At 46.3% G+C, this 20,223-nt stretch overlaps 1 protein-coding gene and 5 non-coding genes across 6 annotated transcripts in view; all 6 read right to left on the bottom strand.

Moving 5' to 3' along the window:
* Window positions 1–419: 419 nt before the first annotated feature.
* Window positions 420–20,223, bottom strand: part of gpr157 (G protein-coupled receptor 157) — a 31,820-nt gene continuing 12,016 nt past the window's right edge. The window contains exons 3-4 of the mRNA XM_060852224.1: window positions 9,525–9,719; window positions 420–877 (exon numbers count right to left, since the gene is read on the bottom strand). Coding sequence (XP_060708207.1) covers window positions 668–877; window positions 9,525–9,719 — 405 coding nt within the window. The 3' untranslated portion in view covers window positions 420–667. The remainder of the gene's footprint in view (window positions 878–9,524; window positions 9,720–20,223) is intronic.
* Window positions 17,726–17,797, bottom strand: trnam-cau (transfer RNA methionine (anticodon CAU)). Its single transcript has one exon. It is a non-coding gene; the product is annotated as a tRNA-Met (tRNA).
* On the bottom strand, window positions 17,811–17,882 carry trnam-cau (transfer RNA methionine (anticodon CAU)). The gene has a single exon. It is a non-coding gene; the product is annotated as a tRNA-Met (tRNA).
* trnam-cau (transfer RNA methionine (anticodon CAU)) lies at window positions 17,896–17,967 on the bottom strand. The gene has a single exon. It is a non-coding gene; the product is annotated as a tRNA-Met (tRNA).
* Window positions 17,980–18,051, bottom strand: trnam-cau (transfer RNA methionine (anticodon CAU)). Its single transcript has one exon. It is a non-coding gene; the product is annotated as a tRNA-Met (tRNA).
* Window positions 18,064–18,135, bottom strand: trnam-cau (transfer RNA methionine (anticodon CAU)). The gene has a single exon. It is a non-coding gene; the product is annotated as a tRNA-Met (tRNA).

Below are 20,223 nucleotides of genomic sequence, written 5' to 3' on the forward strand. Positions count from 1 at the left end.
AGAAGTAGCATTATTAATTCATAATATGGTATCCAACAATGTTCAGATGTTGCAGCAGAGTTTTACTCCACAAAATGTAATATCACTGTTAAAGTCAAAAGTCAATTGAAGTAACTTTTATAAAATATTGAGCAGGCACCATGGTTTTCAAAACAAGCACACGATTCAGAAATCTGCCCATCTTTGGTTCTGCAGTGATTGTGTGAACATTTGTACACGCAGTTCCCCAGTGAGGTACTGTCAGGTCAACCTGTACCAAACCCAACCTGAAAAACCAGTTTCATGCAGTCATGATTTAGAAACGCTGGTGTTGGACTGGGGTGTAGAAAGTTAAAAATCACATAACACAGGTTATAGTCCAACAGGTTTAATTGGAAGCACTAGCTTTCAGAGCGCTGCTCTTTCACCCGATGGTTGTTGATGAAGGAGCAACCCTCCGAAAGCTAGTGCTTCCAGTTAAACCTGTTGGACTATAACCCAGTTTAATGTAGGCCAATTAACGTACCACCAATTAACTTCAGCACCACAATGAAATAAAATTCTACCTGGTGACAAAAACAAAAGTGGCATGTGCTGCGGCCAGTTTTGTGATATTGCTTAAAACGAATCAAAGCCGGCTTCAGTTTGCACCCTGCCCCCCCCCCCTGTCTGTGTCTTTTAGAATCACTTACTCTTCAGCTACATAGGAAGGAAACATTTCTGCATTCCGCCGACACACAACTTCCCCATAATTTCTCGCCAGTGCTTTGTCGGGTATGGAGTTGGTCCTATACCCAAAACAGCTGCACAGACAGGAAACCAGCCGGGCTCGCACTACTTGTGTGCACAGGACGAATATAATGCAATTAGCTGCTCCTTGAAACGTGTTTCCTATTCCCTGCAGGACATTTATTGAAGCGGGGAGGGTGGCGTAGAGGGTTGGGGAGAGAGGATGGGGGAAAAAGAAACAAACAATCAGCTTACTGGACAGAAACAAAAGGCTAATAAATCATCTTAGAACATAACATCAGAACTAAGAGCAGGAGTAGGCCGTCTGGCCCATCGAGCCTGTCCCGCCATTCAATAAGATCATGGCTGAGCTTTTTTTTAAATGGACTCAGCTCCACTTACCCACCCTCTCGCCATATCCCTTAATAGGTCAAAAAAATCTATCTTAGTTTTAAAAATGTTTAAGAAAATAGCGTCAACTTCTTCACTGGGCAGGGAATTCCATAGAGTTACAATTCTCTGGGTGAAGAAGTTCCTTCTCAATTCAGTCTGCAATCGGCTCCCCATAACTTTGAGACTATGCTCTCTTGACTTAGTTTCACCCATGGGTGGAAACATCATCCCTGCTTCTATCTGATGTATTCCCTTCACAATTTTATATTCGTAATTCCAACAAATATAATCCCAGTCTGCTCAGTCTCTCCTCATACGCCAACCTCTCAACTCTGGAATCAGCCGAGTGAACCTCCTCTGCACCCTCTCCTGTGCCAGTATATCCTTTGTCAAATAAGGAGATCAAATCAGCACACAGTATTCCAGGTGTGGCCTCACTAGCACCCTGTACAGCTGCAACATAACCTCCCTGCTTTTAAACTCAACCCCTTTAGCAATGAAGGACAAAATTCCATTTGCCTTCCTAATTATGTGTTGCACCTGCAGACCAAACCTCTGGGATTCACGCACAAGGTCACCCAGGTCCCTCTGCATAGCAGCATGCTGCAACATTTTACCATTCAAATAATAGTCCATTTTACTGTTACTCCTACCAAAATGGATGACTTCACATTTATTAACATTATATTCCATCTGCTAGACCTTTACACACTCAAAGTATGTGTTCCTCTGCAAATTTTCACAATCCTTTACATAATTTGCTTTGCCACTCATCTTAGTGTTAAGTGCAAACTTTGACACACTGCACGTGATCCCCAAATCCAAATTATCTGTATAAAATGTGAATAATTGTCATCCTAACACTGATCCCTGAGGCACACCATTATTGTCTGATCACCAACCAGAATAGCACTCAATTATCCCTAGTCTTTGTTTCCTGTTAGTCAACCAATCCTCCAGCCACGCTAATACTTCACCTATCATACCATGCATCTTTATCTTATGCAGCAGCCTCTTGTGCAGCACCTTGCTGAAAGCCTTTTGGAAATCTAGGTACAACACATTACCTTGATCACAATGTCTTCATGGAATTCCAACAGAGAGACAGCTGAACTTGCACATCATAATAAAGGGTGTGTGAGACACTCACACAAACACACACAAATTGCAAGGGGCTCCTGTGATGCACTGGTAGTATCCCAACCTCTAAGCCATAAGGCCAGGGTTCAAGTCCCATCTGGGCACCGGAAGGAGGAGAAATGACAGTCTCAGCCCAATGTGGCAGTGTCCCAGTCAGGCAGTCTTGTCCTGGCATGGCAGTCTCATCTCCATATGGAGATCTTCTTCACCTTCCTCTGGCCTAGCAGGTAGTCTCATCCAGGATTGGGCCTCAGTCCAATAAGATGGAGTTTTCCAGCCTGGTATTCCAGAGACCCAGCGTGGTAGTCCTGGCCTGGAATAATGGTCTCATCCCAGCTACATCTTCAGGGTATTCCAGTGTTCCTTAATCAGCTTTCTTTGAGCCCCGGAGCAATTATCCGAACTGTGAAGAACTTTGTCTTACTTTTACTTTTGTTTATATTATGTATGACTTCTGTCCACAGTGGGACAACTTATAGAACTTCTCACTGTATTTTTCACATAAAAGTACATATGACAATAAATTTCTATTCTATTCCAGACATATCATAACATCTCTGAACAGAATGATTAGAAAATACATCAAGTTTCAGTTGCAACAACAGGTATGTTGTAAATATCACTAGATGCCTGTAGTTATGGGCAAATTACTCCTTTTCCCTTGTTTCCACCTCCACCGCACGCATGTGCAGTTCTGTCCAAGTTATGAATTTGACTGTTCAGGAGGTTGGCTGATCTACCTCCAGCCAGTAGAGTCAAGAGTCAGAGATGTACAGTACAGAAATAGACTCTTTGGTCCAAATCATCCATGCCGACCAGATATCCTAATCTAATTTAGTCCCATTTGCCAGCACCTGGCCTATTTCCCCCTAAACCCTCCATATTCATATACCCATCCAGATGCCTCTTAAATGCTGTAATTGTACCAGCCTCCACCACTTCCTCTGGCAGCTCATTCCACTTCTGTATCACCCTCTGTGAAAAAGTTGCCCCTTAGGTCTCTTTTATATCTTTCCCCTCTCACCTTAAACCTATGCCCGCTCATTCTGGACTCCCCCACCCCAGGGAAAAGACTTTGTCTATTTATCTTATCCATGCCCCTCATGATTTTGTAAACCTCTATAAGGTCACCCCTCAGCCTCTGACGCTCCAGGGGAAACAGCCCCAGCCTGTTCAGCCTCTCAACTCAAATTCTCCAACTCTGCCAACATCCTTGTAAATCTTTTCTGAAATTTTTCACATTTCACAACATCTTTCCAATAGGAAGGAGATCAGAATTGCACGCAAATTTCCAACTGTAGCCTATGGAACTATACACTTCAAGTTTGAATTTTCAGATATGTTCTGGGTTTTACAGCAGCAGAGACTTAAAAAAGGTACCAAAGAATGTGAACAAAGAAATGGGCAAAAATTTAAAAGATAATTTACACTACACTTGTAGTCTCCCAACAACAACTGACATTGATATAGTGCCCTTGATCTAACAAAAACTCTGCAAAGTATTTTGGAAGGAGCACTTCTAAAGACAAAATTCGACAGAACACCACAAGGTGATATTGTTGATTAAACAGTGCTTAGTATTAGACAGTCATTACCTGACAGGGTTAACTGGTGTTGTACGATAAGTGCTAATCCTCAAGGTATAAAAGGAGCAATTATGGGAGGAACTAACCTGTGTCCATTTTTTCTCAGGATCTCTCAAAGTCGTTCAGATGCTAAGTTCACATAGCTAACAGTAATCGATACTCGATCTCAACTGAGCCCAATGTCTCATTAGACTCTGTATTTTAGAGGTAATGAGACTAGCTATCAAGTGCTATGTAACAAACCTATTATTTTTAATCAGGACCAAGCTTACCTCTTGCTGAAGACTGGAGGGCATCCTTGCCCACTTGATATCAATAACTTAGACTAATAAGGTGGCACTGGGTGTACCCAAGGCATCGCATTCAAACTGTCCAAAAATACTTGCTGTGTCATAAGTGTTACATATTTCTTCCAACACCCAAATCATAAAATGAGATGTTGGGGAGGTGATGGTCTAGTGACATTGTCACTACAGTGTTAACCCAGAGACTGGGGTAAAGTTCTGGGGAATCTGTTTGAATCCTGCCACAACAGATGGAGTTTGAATTCAACACAAATTTGCAATTAAGTGTTTAAAGATTCCCTACAATGTGGAAACAGGCCCTTTGGCCCAACAAGTCCACACCGATCCTCCGATTACCCCTGACTAATGCACCTGACACAGTTGGCAATTTAGCATGGCCAATTCACCTGACCTGCACATCTTTGGATTATGGGAGGAAACCAGAGCACCCAGAGGAAACCCACACAGACACGGGGAAAACGTGCAAACTCCACAGAGAGAGACAGTTGCCCGAGGCGGGAATCGAAACTGGGCCCCTCGTGCTGTGAGGCAGCAGTATTAACCACTGAGCCACCATGCCATGAATCATCATAATGATGATCATGGAACCATTGTCGATTGTTGTGCCTTTAGGGGTGGCCAGTAAAAGTTGACTTAGTTAGCAATACCCAAGAATGAATAAAAAACGTTTAAGAGCTTCTTTTTGTCAATCTACTCAAGTAGTTTTCCTCTGCACAGCTGGTCCTGCTCGTCCCAACCTAAAGAGGAAGATGGTGGTAGCAAAATCTACAATATGGTAAGAGTCCAGCTAACTCCTGCAATATGATGAGCAATAGCAAGAATACATCATATAAAAGGTAATTTGGCCAATTCTACCATTTTCACCTCCCTTTCCACTTGCAGGAGGGAGCAAGTTCAGAACCTGCCTGGCCTGCTTCTTTCAGCCATATCAAGAATTGCAAATACTGGTGCAAGCGGAGAGTACTTCCCTGCACTGGGAATAAGAAACTGCTTAGTACAACAAATTTAAAATTCTGGGCTGTGACCGAAAGGTTGGAATCTGTGGAGCATCCAAGAGCTGAAGGCTTTCAAAAGGAAGGCGGGGGGGGGGGGTGGTTTAAGGCATAGTTGCCAAAAGGTACTGAAGACGAGGTGGTGGAATAGAATCGGAACCAAACAGGACCTTCATTACGTTCTAGGCATATTTCAGTGCCCACTGCAAAACACTTTGCAGTGATTTTACAGTGTGTAATTTAATATCTACTGTGTTTTAGGCACAGGTAAGAGTTACTGATTCAACCAGAAAAGCACCAACCATTGTAATTGGAGTGCCACCAACAGCACAATGGGCCAAATGGTCTCATGTTTTCCTCCTGTTTCCACATATCTGTCCTTTTAATGACACATCTTATGGCACGTGTTTTGGTGAGTAGAAATGCAAGATGTGTTATAGAGGAGGTAGTGGCCTAGCAAAATTATCACTAGTAATTCAGAGACCCCAGTACTGATCTGGGTTCGAATCCTGCCACCACAGATGGTGGAATTTGAAGTCGATAAAAAAATCTGGAATTAAGTGTTTAGTGATGACCATGAAACTGGTGTTGATAATCGGGAAAAATTCATCTGGTTCACTAATATCCTTTAGGGAAGGAAACTGCTGTCTGGCCTACATGTGACTCCAGACCCACAGCAATGTGGTTGACTTGTAGCTGACAACTGGGCAAATAGAGATGGGCAACAGATGCTGACCTAGCCAGTGACACCCTTGTCCCATGAAAGAGTAATTTTTTTAAGAAAGCCTAAACCTAGAGAACCCGTGGTTTTCCTGGTTAGGATTCTTCAAAAGGTGAAGTATGTTGTGCAAACACAATTTGCGTCTGCCTTTAAGGAACGTTCTGGCAGCCAGTCAGTACAATGAAGACCCCACTCCAGGGCTCCTGTGTCGAGATGCTGGTATTTTGTTGCCAGCAAAGCACCAGGCCAGGGGCTCGCTGGAGTCAAGAGCGTGGTTTGCTGGAAAAGCACAGCAGGTCAGGCAGCATCTGAGGAGAAGGCGATCAACGTTTCAGGCAAAAGCATTTCATGAGGGTGTCGCTGGAGTCAGGTGGTCAAGGTCCCAACAATAGTGCCACAGGAATGACAGACCACAACTATTGTCAGACACACATTCAGGGGTTTTTCATTCAACTTGATGGCTTCGCTGGGGTCCGGCCAGTTTCCAGACTGTCTAAGGTACCTCTGACTACTGAGACTCATCAGTCTGCCTCTTCATTGGCCCCTGGTCCCTTGGCAGGGCTTTGATTGAACCCAGAGTATTGGGTGGGCTCCCAACACTCTCAGCAGGACACATCCTCCCAGAAGCTCGCTCTTATCTTCACTGGTGACCAGAATGCACTCTGAATCCTCATCAGTTGATGGTAGTTATCTTTTCCCTAGGATTGGAGATTTCAAGACCAGGGGACACATGTTTAAGGTGGGAGGAGAGAGATTTAAAAAAGGAGTATGGAGGCAAACGTTTTTTTTTACAGAGTGGGTGGTCCGCGATTGGAATGAACTTCCTGAGGAAGTTCCTGAGGAACTTGTGGGCACAGTTACAACATTTAAAGGACATTTGGATGGAAACATGAATAGAAAAAGTTTGAAAGGATATGGACCAGAGCAGGCAGGTGGGACGAGTTTAGTTTGGGATTATGTTCAGCATGGACTGGTTGGACTGAATGGTCTGTTTCCGTGCTGTATGACTCTAAGACGCTATACAGCTCCATGTGACCAAGCTCAGGAGTACAATCAGCTGTGGGCAAAGTCTACTTAGCTTCCTTCATCCCATTTTTCCACAGGGACTATTCTTTGTCATCTTGCAGACATAAAACATGGATTATAAATTGAGTAAAGCCTTTTGGCCAATTGGCTTCAAAACATCACAACATCAATCTGAATTCTGGGTTTGAATTCTACCTGGACTTTAACTGAAAAAGGTTCAGCAACTTAGAGAATGTGAAGTGTTGGAATCATCTGAGTTTCAGTTCTATTCTGTGTCATAACTTTTGGCTAAACATAACCAATCAAAAAAAAAAGGGATTTGATAACTTACCCTCTGGCCAGTCTCTGCAGTGAGTGAACAAGATGTTAGAAGGCCAAATTTGCACATAAAACATTTTGAAGTAAGAACAATTAACACTCAAATCCCATTTATTTTGCCATGTTCCACGGGGATAGAATTTCCACCAAAGAAAGGAAATCAGCAATGCAGCCTTGTCAGCCGTTAGTAAATGGTAGCTCCCACAGTCATTGGGCACAACCTAGTCCCAAACAACATTAAAAAGAGCTTCCTTGAAAGTAGAGTCACAGGGAGATAGGATAGCGAAGGTGGCATTTGGTATGCTTTCCTTTATTGGTCAGTGCATTGAGTATAAGAATTGGGAGGTCATGTTGTGGTTGTACAGGACATTGATTTGGCTACTTTTGGAAAATTGCATGCAATTCTGGTCTCCTTCCTATTGGAAGGATGTTGTAGAAACTTGAATGGATTCAGAAAAGGTTTACAAGGATGTTGCAGGGTTGGAGGATTTGAGCTATAGGGAGAGGCTGAACAGGCTGGGGATGTTTTCCCTGGAGCGTCGGAGGCTAAGGGGTGACCTTATAGAGGTTTACAAAATTATGAGGGGCATGGATAGGGTAAATAGACAAGGTCTTTTCCCTGGGTTGGGGGAGTCCAGAACCAAAGGCACAGGTTTAGGGTGAGAAGGAAATGATTTAAAAGGAACCTGAGGGGCAACTTTTCACACAGAGGGTGGTAAGTGTATGGAATGAGCTGCCAGAGGACGTGGTGGAGGCTGGTACAATTGCAACATTTAAAAGGCACCCAGATAGATATATGAATAGGAAGGGTTTAGAAGGATATAGGCCAGGTGCTGGCAAATGGGGCTAGATTAGGTTAGGATATCTGGTCGGCATGGACAAGTTGGACCGAAGGGTCTGTTTCCATGCCCTACATCTCGATGACTGTGACGTGATTGGCTACAAACAGGTCAAACCCTCAACGAATGTTGCCTCATTAAAGAAGCAACTGACAAATACACATCCTAGGAGGTTTCAAATGTCATATCAAGTTACGTGCTTATGAATCTTCCACAATCAGGAATCAGAACAATACTGCACAGATGGAGGCCATTCAGCCCATCAAGTCTGTGTTGATTCTTTGAAAATATTCCATTTTTGATGGTCTGATTGAGGGGAGAACCTCTGTTAAAAAAAGGTTATTTTTCAAATGAAACACATTTCCCAGAGTGTTTTTCAGAGCTAACATCAAGGGTGTTGGAATTTGAAACTGCATCTGAATAGATGCCTCTGACAACGCAGCACTCTCATAGCATTGCACTTAAGTATCAGGCTGAAGAGCCAGCTGTTTAAGACAGGAGGTAGGAAACTCCTTGTTATGTAAATGGAGGCAGAATCCACAAATCTCCCTGGCAAGCTCAATTCATGTCACAGCAAGATCAAAAGCTGTTTTTGTTTGAAACTATCCAGGGTGATTTTGTTATGATAGAATAGGAAAGTCAACATTTTGACTGGTCCTGATGATGGGTCCCAGCCCAAAACATCAACTCTCCTGCTCCCCCAATACTGTCTGACCTGCTGTGCCTTTCCAGCTGCACATTTGATCAACTCTGACTTCCAGCATCTGCAGGCCTTACCATTTCTAGATATGATGGAAGATGGATGGAGAATGGAAACAAGTCAGCCACGATCTTAGAATCATACAACCTCTACCGTGCGGAAAACACCCACTGAGACTGCATCAACCCTCTGAAGAGCATCCAAACCCAGCCTACCCCATAACCCCACCTAGCCTGCACATCCCTGAACACTATGGGGCAATTTCCCAAGGCAAATCCACCCTAACCTGCACATCTTTAGACTGTGGGAGGAAACCGGAGCACCCGGAGGAAACCCACGCAGATACGGGGAAAAGGTGAGAACTCCACACAGACAATTGCCTGAGGGTGGAATCAAACCCAGGTCCCAGGTGCTGTGAGGCAGCAGTGCTAACCATTGAGTCACCGTGCCACCCATCAAATTAACAGCAGAACATGAACAAGCAACATGGTCTCCTCCTTGGTACATACCCAAGAGTGAAACTGCACTGTGTACTGGTGTAATCTCCATACTGGGAGAAGAGGGGCTTGAACTAGATACAAATACACATCCATCATTAATTATTTTTTGTGAGTTTCTATTACCTGTTTGTATTTCTAAGCCATTTCCTCAACTGATCATATATTCACTCTGTCCAAGAGCTGGTGCTTGAACAAATGACTTCCAGAATCAGAGAAATTTCTCAGGTTGATAGACTGCCATAATTATGAATTGCTACAACTGCCCAACCGTATGCTTTTAAAATGACTGCACTTACATGTAATATTACCAGTATTCCATTCTGCACAGCAGGCGAATTGCAAAGTGTCAGAATGAACCTCACTGTGCTCCAGATTCGTAGAAAGATAAATATGATAGGTATGATGGTGAGCTTGCGATCTGCAATTGAAGATCTCGTGTGATGGCTGGAACTGCTGATGAGGATTGGGCGATACTCTGATAAGGCTTCGTGCTGGGAAGAGAAAATAAAAAAGCATATTTAGTCTCACTGAAGGCAAATGCAGCAGGTACTGTGACATTGTCATCAACTCCCTACAGTGTGGAAACAGGCCATTTGACCCAACAAGACCACAGTGACCCTCCGAAGAGTAACCCACCCAGACCCATTCCCCAACTACTCTACATTTACCCCTAACTAATGCATCTAACCTACACATCCCTGAACACAAGGGGCAATTTAGCATGGCCAATTCATCTAGCCTGCACATCTTTGGATTGTGGGAGGAAACTGGAGAACCCAAAGGAAACCCACACAGACACGGGGAGAATCTGCAAACTCCACACGGACAGTTGCCGGAGGCTGGAATCAAACCCGGGTCCCTGCGCGGTGAGGTAGCAGTGCTAACCACTGAGCCACTGTACCATGTATCTCCGATTCCCAAGCTCAAGAGCAGTTGGAACGTATCAATGCACACTTCCTGCCCAAAGAAAGATTATTCGGTTATTGCCTTAATTTTCCAGCAGATAAACAAGGGCTAACTATCCCTGAACCCACCTTCAGCTGGCTGGCAGAATGCTTGACCAAAACATTAGGCTTTGTAGAAAACCAAAAACTAATATTCACCCAGACATTTTCGTGACTCCGTGTCAATTACCATTCCCAGTAGTCACTGAGGAATTTGGTGAGGAGTTGCCTTCTTGAACTACTGCAGTCCGTGTGCTGTAGGTAGACCCACCTTCTGCAAAATGCAGGGTTTTTGAATTCTGACGCTGCACAGTGAAGGAACATCAATATAGTTCCAAGACAGCAGGGTTTGTGGCACTTAAAGGTGAAGTTGAAGGTTGTGTTCCAAATTAACTAGTTAAATTGCAAATTAATTTTTTTTAAAAAACTACTTCAGAATCAAAGTGGTTTTATTGCAAACCGGCCTGCAAATTAATCGACACTTCACTGACAGAATGGAGTAATTTGCAGGCTGTGGGGAAAGTGCACATCAACAGCTTAGATTAGGAGCAGGGATTGATCAATCAGCCTTTTGTGCCTGCTCTGTCATTTTGATCAGACCTAAACACTGCTTTATGCTACAATTGATATTTATATAAACATCCAGTGCAAAATAGCAGACGATGACACATCCCTCCCAGATCATCTCAATGCCGTCTATGCTTGCTTTGAGCAGAATCTCGGCGGAGAGGTAACACTTAATCCGACAAGTCCTAACAAACCTATCCCAACAGCCATTGCCTCAGAGGTCAGGTTAGTTTTCCTTCATGTGAATCCAAGGAAAGCGATGGGACCAGACAGAGTACCAGGCCGTGCACTCAGGGCACGCGTAGATCAACTGACAGAGATCTTCTCAGACATCCTCAACCTCTCCCTGCAGCTGGCCACTGACCCTGCCTGTTTCAAGAGGGCCAACATCATCCCTGTACCTAGGAAGGTTCATGCAGCATGTCCCAATGACTACCACCCAGTGGCCCTAACCTCGGTGGTCATGAAGTGCTTTGAAAGGCTGGTCATGACAGTAATCAACTCCAGCCTCCCCACTACTCCTGACCCACTCCAATTTGCCTATCGGACCAACAGATCCATGTTAGATGCCAGATCACTTGCCCTTCACTCCTCCCTGGAACATCTTGACACCAAGAACAGCTATGTTAGAATCCTACCCATTGCCTACAGTTCAGCTTTCAACACTATTATCCCCACATCATTAACCCTAGTGATCTCAGACTAAGCCCCACTCTCTGCAACTGGATCCTCAGTTTCCTGACCCACAGGCCACAATCAGCGAAGACTGGGAACAATACTTCATCCTCACTAACACTCAACACTGGAGCTGCCCAGGGGTGCGTACTCAGTTCCCTATTGCACTCACTATATACCTATGAGTGTGTCACCAAATACCAGACTAATGCCATTTACAAGTCCACTGATGACACCACCATATTTGGTCGAATCTCAGATGGCAACAAAATAGACTACAGACAGGAGGTAGAAGACCTGGAAAATGGTGCACTGAGAACAACCTAGTTCTCTCTATCAACCTCCCATCTATAGAATCTATCTACCAGGCCCGCTGTCAAGGAAAGGCTGCCAGCATTCTCAAAGATCCATCCCACCCTGGCAATGTTTTACTACAACCTCTACCATTGGGGAGAAGGTACAGAAGGCTAAACACATGTACCAGCCGGTTTTGAAACAGTTTCTACTCTACTATTGTTAGAATACCGAACTCTTCACATTTGCCTGTACCTGTGTTTTTGTTTCTGCTGCTGTTTACCTATTATTTACTTATCTATGCTACTTAACTCTGTGATCGGTCTGTATTGCTCGCAAGATGAAGCTTTTCACTGTGTATCGGTACACCTCACAATAAACTCAATTCAATTCAATCCTTGAAGTCCCAAGACATCTCACAGGAGTCCTTTCCAAATGTGACGCTAAGCCACTGGAGGAGGCATTGCAACACACAAGCAAAATCTTTACCAAAGAAGTTTGTTTTAAGCTACATTTCCAAAAGAAGAGACAGAGAGTGGGAGAGTGCAGAAAGGTTAAGGAAGAGAATTCAATTCTCTCATAAAATATTGACTCTGTACTTACCCTACTCACTGGTTAGGAAATAAATAAATACAGAATGAAAATTGCTCTTGTATTTCTGATGACATTCCAATTACTAGTTACTCAAGAAGCAACCAGATTCCAGGCATAACATGCTGTACTCAATCACATTGCCAGCGGCTATTTTAACAATAGTTGCAAGATTTAGTCATTAAGCATAGAGAAAATGTTGTGCTACAGCAAAAACTGATCTTTTAAAGTCCACAATAGGAGTTGAGTGGCTTGAAATATTCTGGAATCTGATGCTATCCCCAGAATTATAGAGGGCTTCCACCAAACTGTTGCCCACTGTTTATTCAACATTTGCCTGTTTTGACAGGTGGACGAACATTGGCTGCATTACACACATGGTAATGTACTCAAATAGAACACAAATCACAGAAACTTAAAGCTCACAATGAGATGGCCATTCAGCCCTTCAGCTCATACTGGATCTTTGAGACACTCGACATAGTTAGGCCTCGTGAGTTTGTCCATAATCTTAACAGCTCCTTGTCTAGAATGTGCATTCATTGCCCTTCTGGGGAATGGCTACCTCAGAGGGTGGGTACCTGGTTAGGTGCCCAGCCAAAGGAGTCAGTGTTTAAGAGAGGAGGGAGGAAGATTTGTTCTAAGGCAAGCCACAGTTCATCCAGTTCACTGATTGAAAATGCTCTGCTCTACCCTTGGCTTTGAACAAGAACAAAGACCAGGCCCTTTGGTCCACTAAGACTGTGCCAACACAACGCAGTTCTAAACTGAAAACCTGTTCCCTTAATTCTCGATTCCATCCCTGTTCATGTATCGGTCACATGTTGCTACTGCATCTGCCTCCACCAGCTCCTCTGGCAGCACATTCCAGGCACTTCCCACCCTCTGTTGTAAAAGACTTGCCTCTCATCTCATTTAAACATACTCTCTGTTAATTCAAACCCAAGTTCCCCGAGAAATTGACATTTCTACCCTGGGGAAATTGAAAAAAAAGACTCTGGCTATCCATTCTGTCCATCCCTCTCATAAATTTTGTAAACTTCTATCATCCTTCAAAGTTCAAGCGAAAACAAACCAAGTTTGTCCAATCTCTTCTCATAGCTGATACCATCCAAACAGGTGACGACTTGGTAAACCGTTCTTGTACCTTCTCCAAAGCCTCTACATCCTTCCTATAGTGTGGTGACCAAAACTGTACAACCAACTGAGGCCTAACTAAAATTCTATGCAGTTTTTATACTGTGTGTCCTGATTGATGAAGGTAAACATGCCATATGTCTTCTTAGCCACTTTATCCACTTTCAGGGAACTGTGAATCTATATGCCTAGCTCACTCTGTCCATTGATACTACCAAGGGTTCTGCCTTTTACTTCCCTCCTGCAATAGATCTTCAAGTATACACAGATAAAGTATTTACTCATGTTAAAGAAACGTATTCCCTTCTGCACTAAACCACTCAATGCCCAACAAGATATACATCTTGGAAGGAGTGTTAACTAAGACTTGATTGAGCATACATGGATCCATACAGATGGCAAATTCATTTATTTGTCAAGATAAAAAACAATTATAGATTCCTAGATTCTAATGACCTGAAGGGACATGGGAAAAGTGCAAGAAAATGGCGTTGAAGAAGGAGACCAGTCAGAATTTAGAATGGTGAAGCAGGCTTCAAGTGTTGAAAGGATTTTCCTATTTTCCCAGGCGCCTATGGCTGGTGTTGCAAAGAGCATGTCACAGGTTCTAAGTTATTAGGTCCCCTCCTTCCACAAATTACACATGGACTGTAGCCAATCAAGGCACCAGCTCACCATCTCTTTCACAAGGGCAATGAGCAGTGCGTAATAAATGTGGGCCTCACCAGCGATGCTCACTTCGAATGAACAAATGAAAAACATTAGAGAAAGCAACTGAACATATACCTGTATAAAGGAGAAAGTAAGGACTGCAGATGCTGGAGGTCGGAGTCAAGAGTGCGGTGCTGGAAAAGCACAGCAGGTCAGGCAGCATCCGCGACGCAGGAGAATAACGTTTCAAGTATAAGGGCTGATGAAGAGCAGCACAGAAGAATAGCACAGGATGAGAAAAATGTCACATGCCTGGTGTGTAGTGGTAATGGCACTTGTCTAGTAATCCAGAGGCTGAGGTTAATGCTCTAAGGATACAGGTTCAAATCCTGCAGCAGTTGGCGGAACGTTAACTCAATTAACTCTTGGTACCCACAAAAATCCATGTCACTAATGTCTTTGAGGGAAGGAAATTTTATATCTTCAGCAAACCTGGACTACATGGGACTGCGGATCCACACACACAGAGCCAAGTTCCCTCCAAATTGGCCTGGTCAAATCATGCATTTGTAACAAATACGACAGAAATGCCGCACCATCACCTTTTCAGAGGCAATTAGGGACAGGGCGACAAACGATGGCCTTGCCTGTGATGTTCAGCTCTCACTGAGTGGGTGAGGGTGGAGGCACCAGGAACAGAGCAGAAAATGACTCATAACCATTGTTAGTATGGAAAGACATTTTATATTGCAGTAATTGTAGAGACGACAAGGAAATGAGAATACTCTACAGCCATGCTTTGTTTCATCTCGTGGGAGAGAGTACCTCGCAGGATTATCCATCATGCTGATTTAAAAAAAAGTCTCAGAATGAATCCGCCACTGCCTTTGAACTGTTTCAGCAAATGTTTAAGAGGGCAGGCAAGTATCTAAAGCAAAAACCAAAAGAACTGCCAATGCTGTAAGTCAGGAACAAAAACCCAAAGTTGCTGGGAAAGCTCATCAGGTCAGGTAGCATCTGTGAAGAGAATTCAGAGTTAACCTTTTTGGGTCCGGTGACCCTTCCTCAGAATGGAGGAAGTTCTGAGGAAGGGTCACACGACCCGAAACGTTAACTTTGGTTTCTGTTCACAGGTGCCGCCAGACCCGATGAGCTTTTCCGGGAGAAAGTGAGGACTGCGGATGCTGGAGATCAGAGTCAAAAGGTGCATCGTTGGAAAAGCACAGCAGGTCAGGCAGCATCCGAGCAGCAGGAGAGTCGATGTTTCCAGCATAAGCCCTTCATCAGAAAGCTTTTGACAGCCATTCTCCTTGTGCCAAATAGGTATCCCTGTGCCAAATTCTGTTCGGCAACAAGTGGCTTTGTTTTTCATCAGGAAGAGCTGACGCTCGAAACGTCGACTCTCGTGTTCCCCGGATGCTGTCTGACTGGCTGTGCTTTCCCAGTGCCAAACTTTTCAACTGCTGAGCTTTTCCAGCAACCTCTGTTTTTGTTCAAGTATCTAAAGCAACTCGTCTTCAGCACCAATCCATGAATAATGAAGGCGAGACCACACTGGGAAAGCAAAGAAAGAGATGATCAGGTGGTCTCATGTCACTAAACTAATGGTGTCAACACCATCCTTGTGACCTAGAGAAGGGTTGGTGGGGAGGGGTTTAACAGTAAAAAATGAGGTCTGCAGATGCTGGAGATCACAGCTGCAAATGTGTTGCTGGTCAAAGCACAGCAGGTTAGGCAGCATCTCAGGAATAGAGAATTCGACGTTTCGAGCATAAGCCCTTCATCAGGAATAAGAGAGAGAGAGCCAAGCCGGCTGAGATAAAAGGTAGGGAGGAGGGACTAGGGGGAGGGGCGATGGAGGTGGGATAGGTGGAAGGAGGTCAAGGTGAGGGTGATAGGCCGGAGTGGGGTGGGGGCGGAGAGGTCAGGAAGGAGATTGCAGGTTAGGAGGGCGGTGCTGAGTTGAGGGAACCGACTGAGACAAGGTGGGGGGAGGGGAAATGAGGAAGCTGGAGAAATCTGAATTCATACCTTGTGGTTGGAGGGTTCCCAGGCGGAAGATGAGGCGCTCCTCCTCCAGCCGTCGTGTAGTTGTGTTCTGCCGGTGGAGGAGTCCAAGGACCTGCATGTCCTCGGTGGAGTGGGAGGGGGAGTTAAAGTGTTGAGCCACGGGGTGATTGGGTTGGTTGGTTCGGGCGGCCCAGAGGTGTTCTCTGAAGCGTTCCGCAAGTAAGCGGCCTGTCTCACCAATATAGAGGAGGCCACATCGGGTGCAGCGGATGCAATAGATGATGTGTGTGGAGGTACAGGTGAACTTGTGGCGGATATGGAAGGATCCCTTGGGGCCTTGGAGGGAAGTGAGTGTGGAGGTGTGGGCGCAAGTTTTACATTTCCTGCGGTTGCAGGGGAAGGTGCCGGGGGTGGAGGTTGGGTTGGTGGGGGGTGTGGATCTGACAAGGGAGTCACGAAGGGAGTGGTCCTTGCGGAACGCTGATAGGGGAGGGGAGGGAAATATATCCTTGGTGGTGGGGTCCGTTTGGAGGTGGCGGAAATGGCGGCGGATAATACGTTGTATGCGCAGGTTGGTGGGGTGGTAGGTGAGAACCAGTGGGGTTCTGTCTTGGTGGCGGTTGGAGGAGCGGGGCTCAAGGGCGGAGGAGCGGGAAGTGGAGGAGATGCGGTGGAGGGCATCGTCGATCACGTCTGGGGGGAATCTGCGGTCCTTGAAGAAGGAGGCCATCTGGGCTGTGCGGTGTTGGAATTGGTCCTCCTGGGAGCAGATGCGGCGGAGACGAAGGAATTGGGAATATGGGATGGCATTTTTACAGGGGGCAGGGTGGGAGGAGGTGTAGTCCAGGTAGCTGTGGGAGTCAGTCGGTTTATAATAGATGTCTGTGTTGAGTCGGTCGCCCGAGATAGAAATGGAAAGGTCTAGGAAGGGGAGGGAGGAGTCTGAGACAGTCCAGGTGAATTTCAGGTCGGGATGGAAGGTGTTAGTAAAGTTGATGAACTGTTCAACCTCCTCGTGGGAGCACGAGGCAGCGCCGATACAGTCATCGATGTAGCGGAGGAAAAGGTGGGGGGTGGTGCCAGTGTAGTTGCGGAAGATGGACTGTTCCACATATCCTACAAAGAGGCAGGCATAGCTGGGGCCCATGCGGGTGCCCATGGCAACTCCTTTAGTTTGGAGGAAGTGGGAGGATTGAAAAGAGAAGTTATTCAGGGTGAGGACCAGTTCAGTCAGTCGAAGGAGGGTGTCAGTGGAAGGGTACTGGTTAGTGCGGCGGGAAAGGAAGAAGCGGAGGGCTTTGAGTCCTTCGTGATGGGGGATGGAGGTGTACAGGGACTGGATGTCCATAGTGAAAATAAGGCGTTGGGGACCGGGGAAGCGAAAATCCTGGAGGAGGTGGAGGGCGTGGGTGGTGTCCCGAACGTAGGTGGGGAGTTCTTGGACTAAAGGGGACAGGACCGTGTCGAGGTATTGGGAGATGAGTTCGGTGGGGCAGGAGCAGGCTGAGACAATGGGTCGGCCGGGGCAGGCAGGTTTGTGGATTTTGGGCAGGAGGTAGAAACGGGCGGTGCGGGGTTGTGGGACTATGAGGTTGGAGGCGGTGGATGGGAGATCCAGAGAAAAGGCTTAGCAGAGGATGGTTTCGATCCATCGACCTCTGGGTTATGGGCCCAGCACGCTTCCGCTGCGCCACTCTGCTTAGAGAAAAGGCTTAGCAGAGGATGGTTTCGATCCATCGACCTCTGGGTTATGGGCCCAGCACGCTTCCGCTGCGCCACTCTGCTTAGAGAAAAGGCTTAGCAGAGGATGGTTTCGATCCATCGACCTCTGGGTTATGGGCCCAGCACGCTTCCGCTGCGCCACTCTGCTTGAGAAAAGGCTTAGCAGAGGATGGTTTCGATCCATCGACCTCTGGGTTATGGGCCCAGCACGCTTCCGCTGCGCCACTCTGCTTGAGAAAAGGCTTAGCAGAGGATGGTTTCGATCCATCGACCTCTGGGTTATGGGCCCAGCACGCTTCCGCTGCGCCACTCTGCTTACACCCTCCACTGACACCCTCCTTCGACTGACTGAACTGGTCCTCACCCTGAATAACTTCTCTTTTCAATCCTCCCACTTCCTCCAAACTAAAGGAGTTGCCATGGGCACCCGCATGGGCCCCAGCTATGCCTGCCTCTTTGTAGGATATGTGGAACAGTCCATCTTCCGCAACTACACTGGCACCACCCCCCACCTTTTCCTCCGCTACATCGATGACTGTATCGGCGCTGCCTCGTGCTCCCACGAGGAGGTTGAACAGTTCATCAACTTTACTAACACCTTCCATCCCGACCTGAAATTCACCTGGACTGTCTCAGACTCCTCCCTCCCCTTCCTAGACCTTTCCATTTCTATCTCGGGCGACCGACTCAACACAGACATCTATTATAAACCGACTGACTCCCACAGCTACCTGGACTACACCTCCTCCCACCCTGCCCCCTGTAAAAACGCCATCCCATATTCCCAATTCCTTCGTCTCCGCCGCATCTGCTCCCAGGAGGACCAATTCCAACACCGCACAGCCCAGATGGCCTCCTTCTTCAAGGACCGCAGATTCCCCCCAGACGTGATCGACGATGCCCTCCACCGCATCTCCTCCACTTCCCGCTCCTCCGCCCTTGAGCCCCGCTCCTCCAACCGCCACCAAGACAGAACCCCACTGGTTCTCACCTACCACCCCACCAACCTGCGCATACAACGTATTATCCGCCACCATTTCCGCCACCTCCAAACGGACCCCACCACCAAGGATATATTTCCCTCCCCTCCCCTATCAGCGTTCCGCAAGGACCACTCCCTTCGTGACTCCCTCGTCAGATCCACACCCCCCACCAACCCAACCTCCACCCCCGGCACCTTCCCCTGCAACCGCAGGAAATGTAAAACTTGCGCCCACACCTCCACACTCACTTCCCTCCAAGGCCCCAAGGGATCCTTCCATATCCGCCACAAGTTCACCTGTACCTCCACACACATCATCTATTGCATCCGCTGCACCCGATGTGGCCTCCTCTATATTGGTGAGACAGGCCGCTTACTTGCGGAACGCTTCAGAGAACACCTCTGGGCCGCCCGAACCAACCAACCCAATCACCCCGTGGCTCAACACTTTAACTCCCCCTCCCACTCCACCGAGGACATGCAGGTCCTTGGACTCCTCCACCGGCAGAACACAACTACACGACGGCTGGAGGAGGAGCGCCTCATCTTCCGCCTGGGAACCCTCCAACCACAAGGTATGAATTCAGATTTCTCCAGCTTCCTCATTTCCCCTCCCCCCACCTTGTCTCAGTCGGTTCCCTCAACTCAGCACCGCCCTCCTAACCTGCAATCCTCTTCCTGACCTCTCCGCCCCCACCCCACTCCGGCCTATCACCCTCACCTTGACCTCCTTCCACCTATCCCACCTCCATCGCCCCTCCCCCTAGTCCCTCCTCCCTACCTTTTATCTCAGCCGGCTTGGCTCTCTCTCTCTTATTCCTGATGAAGGGCTTATGCTCGAAACGTCGAATTCTCTATTCCTGAGATGCTGCCTGGCCTGCTGTGCTTTGACCAGCAACACATTTGCAGCAGGGGTTTAATAGTATCATCTTTGCGTAATGGCTTTGAATTAAACACTCCCAGTACAAATTCTATTTATAGTGTGTCCCACAGGCATGTGAAACAGTTTGCCTCCCCCTTCGACTGGCTGGGAGCCTCAGCATGAACGCAGCATTGTTCACCAAACCACAGGGAAGGATTATCAGGGAGATGTTGCTGCAATCTTTCAGACGCGAAAAGAAAGGATTAACACGTCCTGGGTAAAACTTGAAAATAAAATGCTTTACATTAGCTTTGCTTTAATCAGGTCATTCTTCACTTTAAAGGAAAAGGGAAAATCTAATATGGAATGTGCCTAATTCTGTCTAATCCTTGAGGTTTAGATTAGAAATTGTAAATAACTGGCATGGGACAGGGACAAATACACTTTCAGTGACACATGACAACTCAGATGGTTTAAAGGGACACTACTTTGACAGACAGACTTTGTTTCCTAGTGCTTGCATTTGGGTCGTAATGTTTTAATTCACACAGAGTGAGATT

Source organism: Hemiscyllium ocellatum, chromosome 37 (assembly GCF_020745735.1).
Source record: "Hemiscyllium ocellatum isolate sHemOce1 chromosome 37, sHemOce1.pat.X.cur, whole genome shotgun sequence".
In the NCBI taxonomy this organism is placed as follows: domain Eukaryota; kingdom Metazoa; phylum Chordata; class Chondrichthyes; order Orectolobiformes; family Hemiscylliidae; genus Hemiscyllium; species Hemiscyllium ocellatum.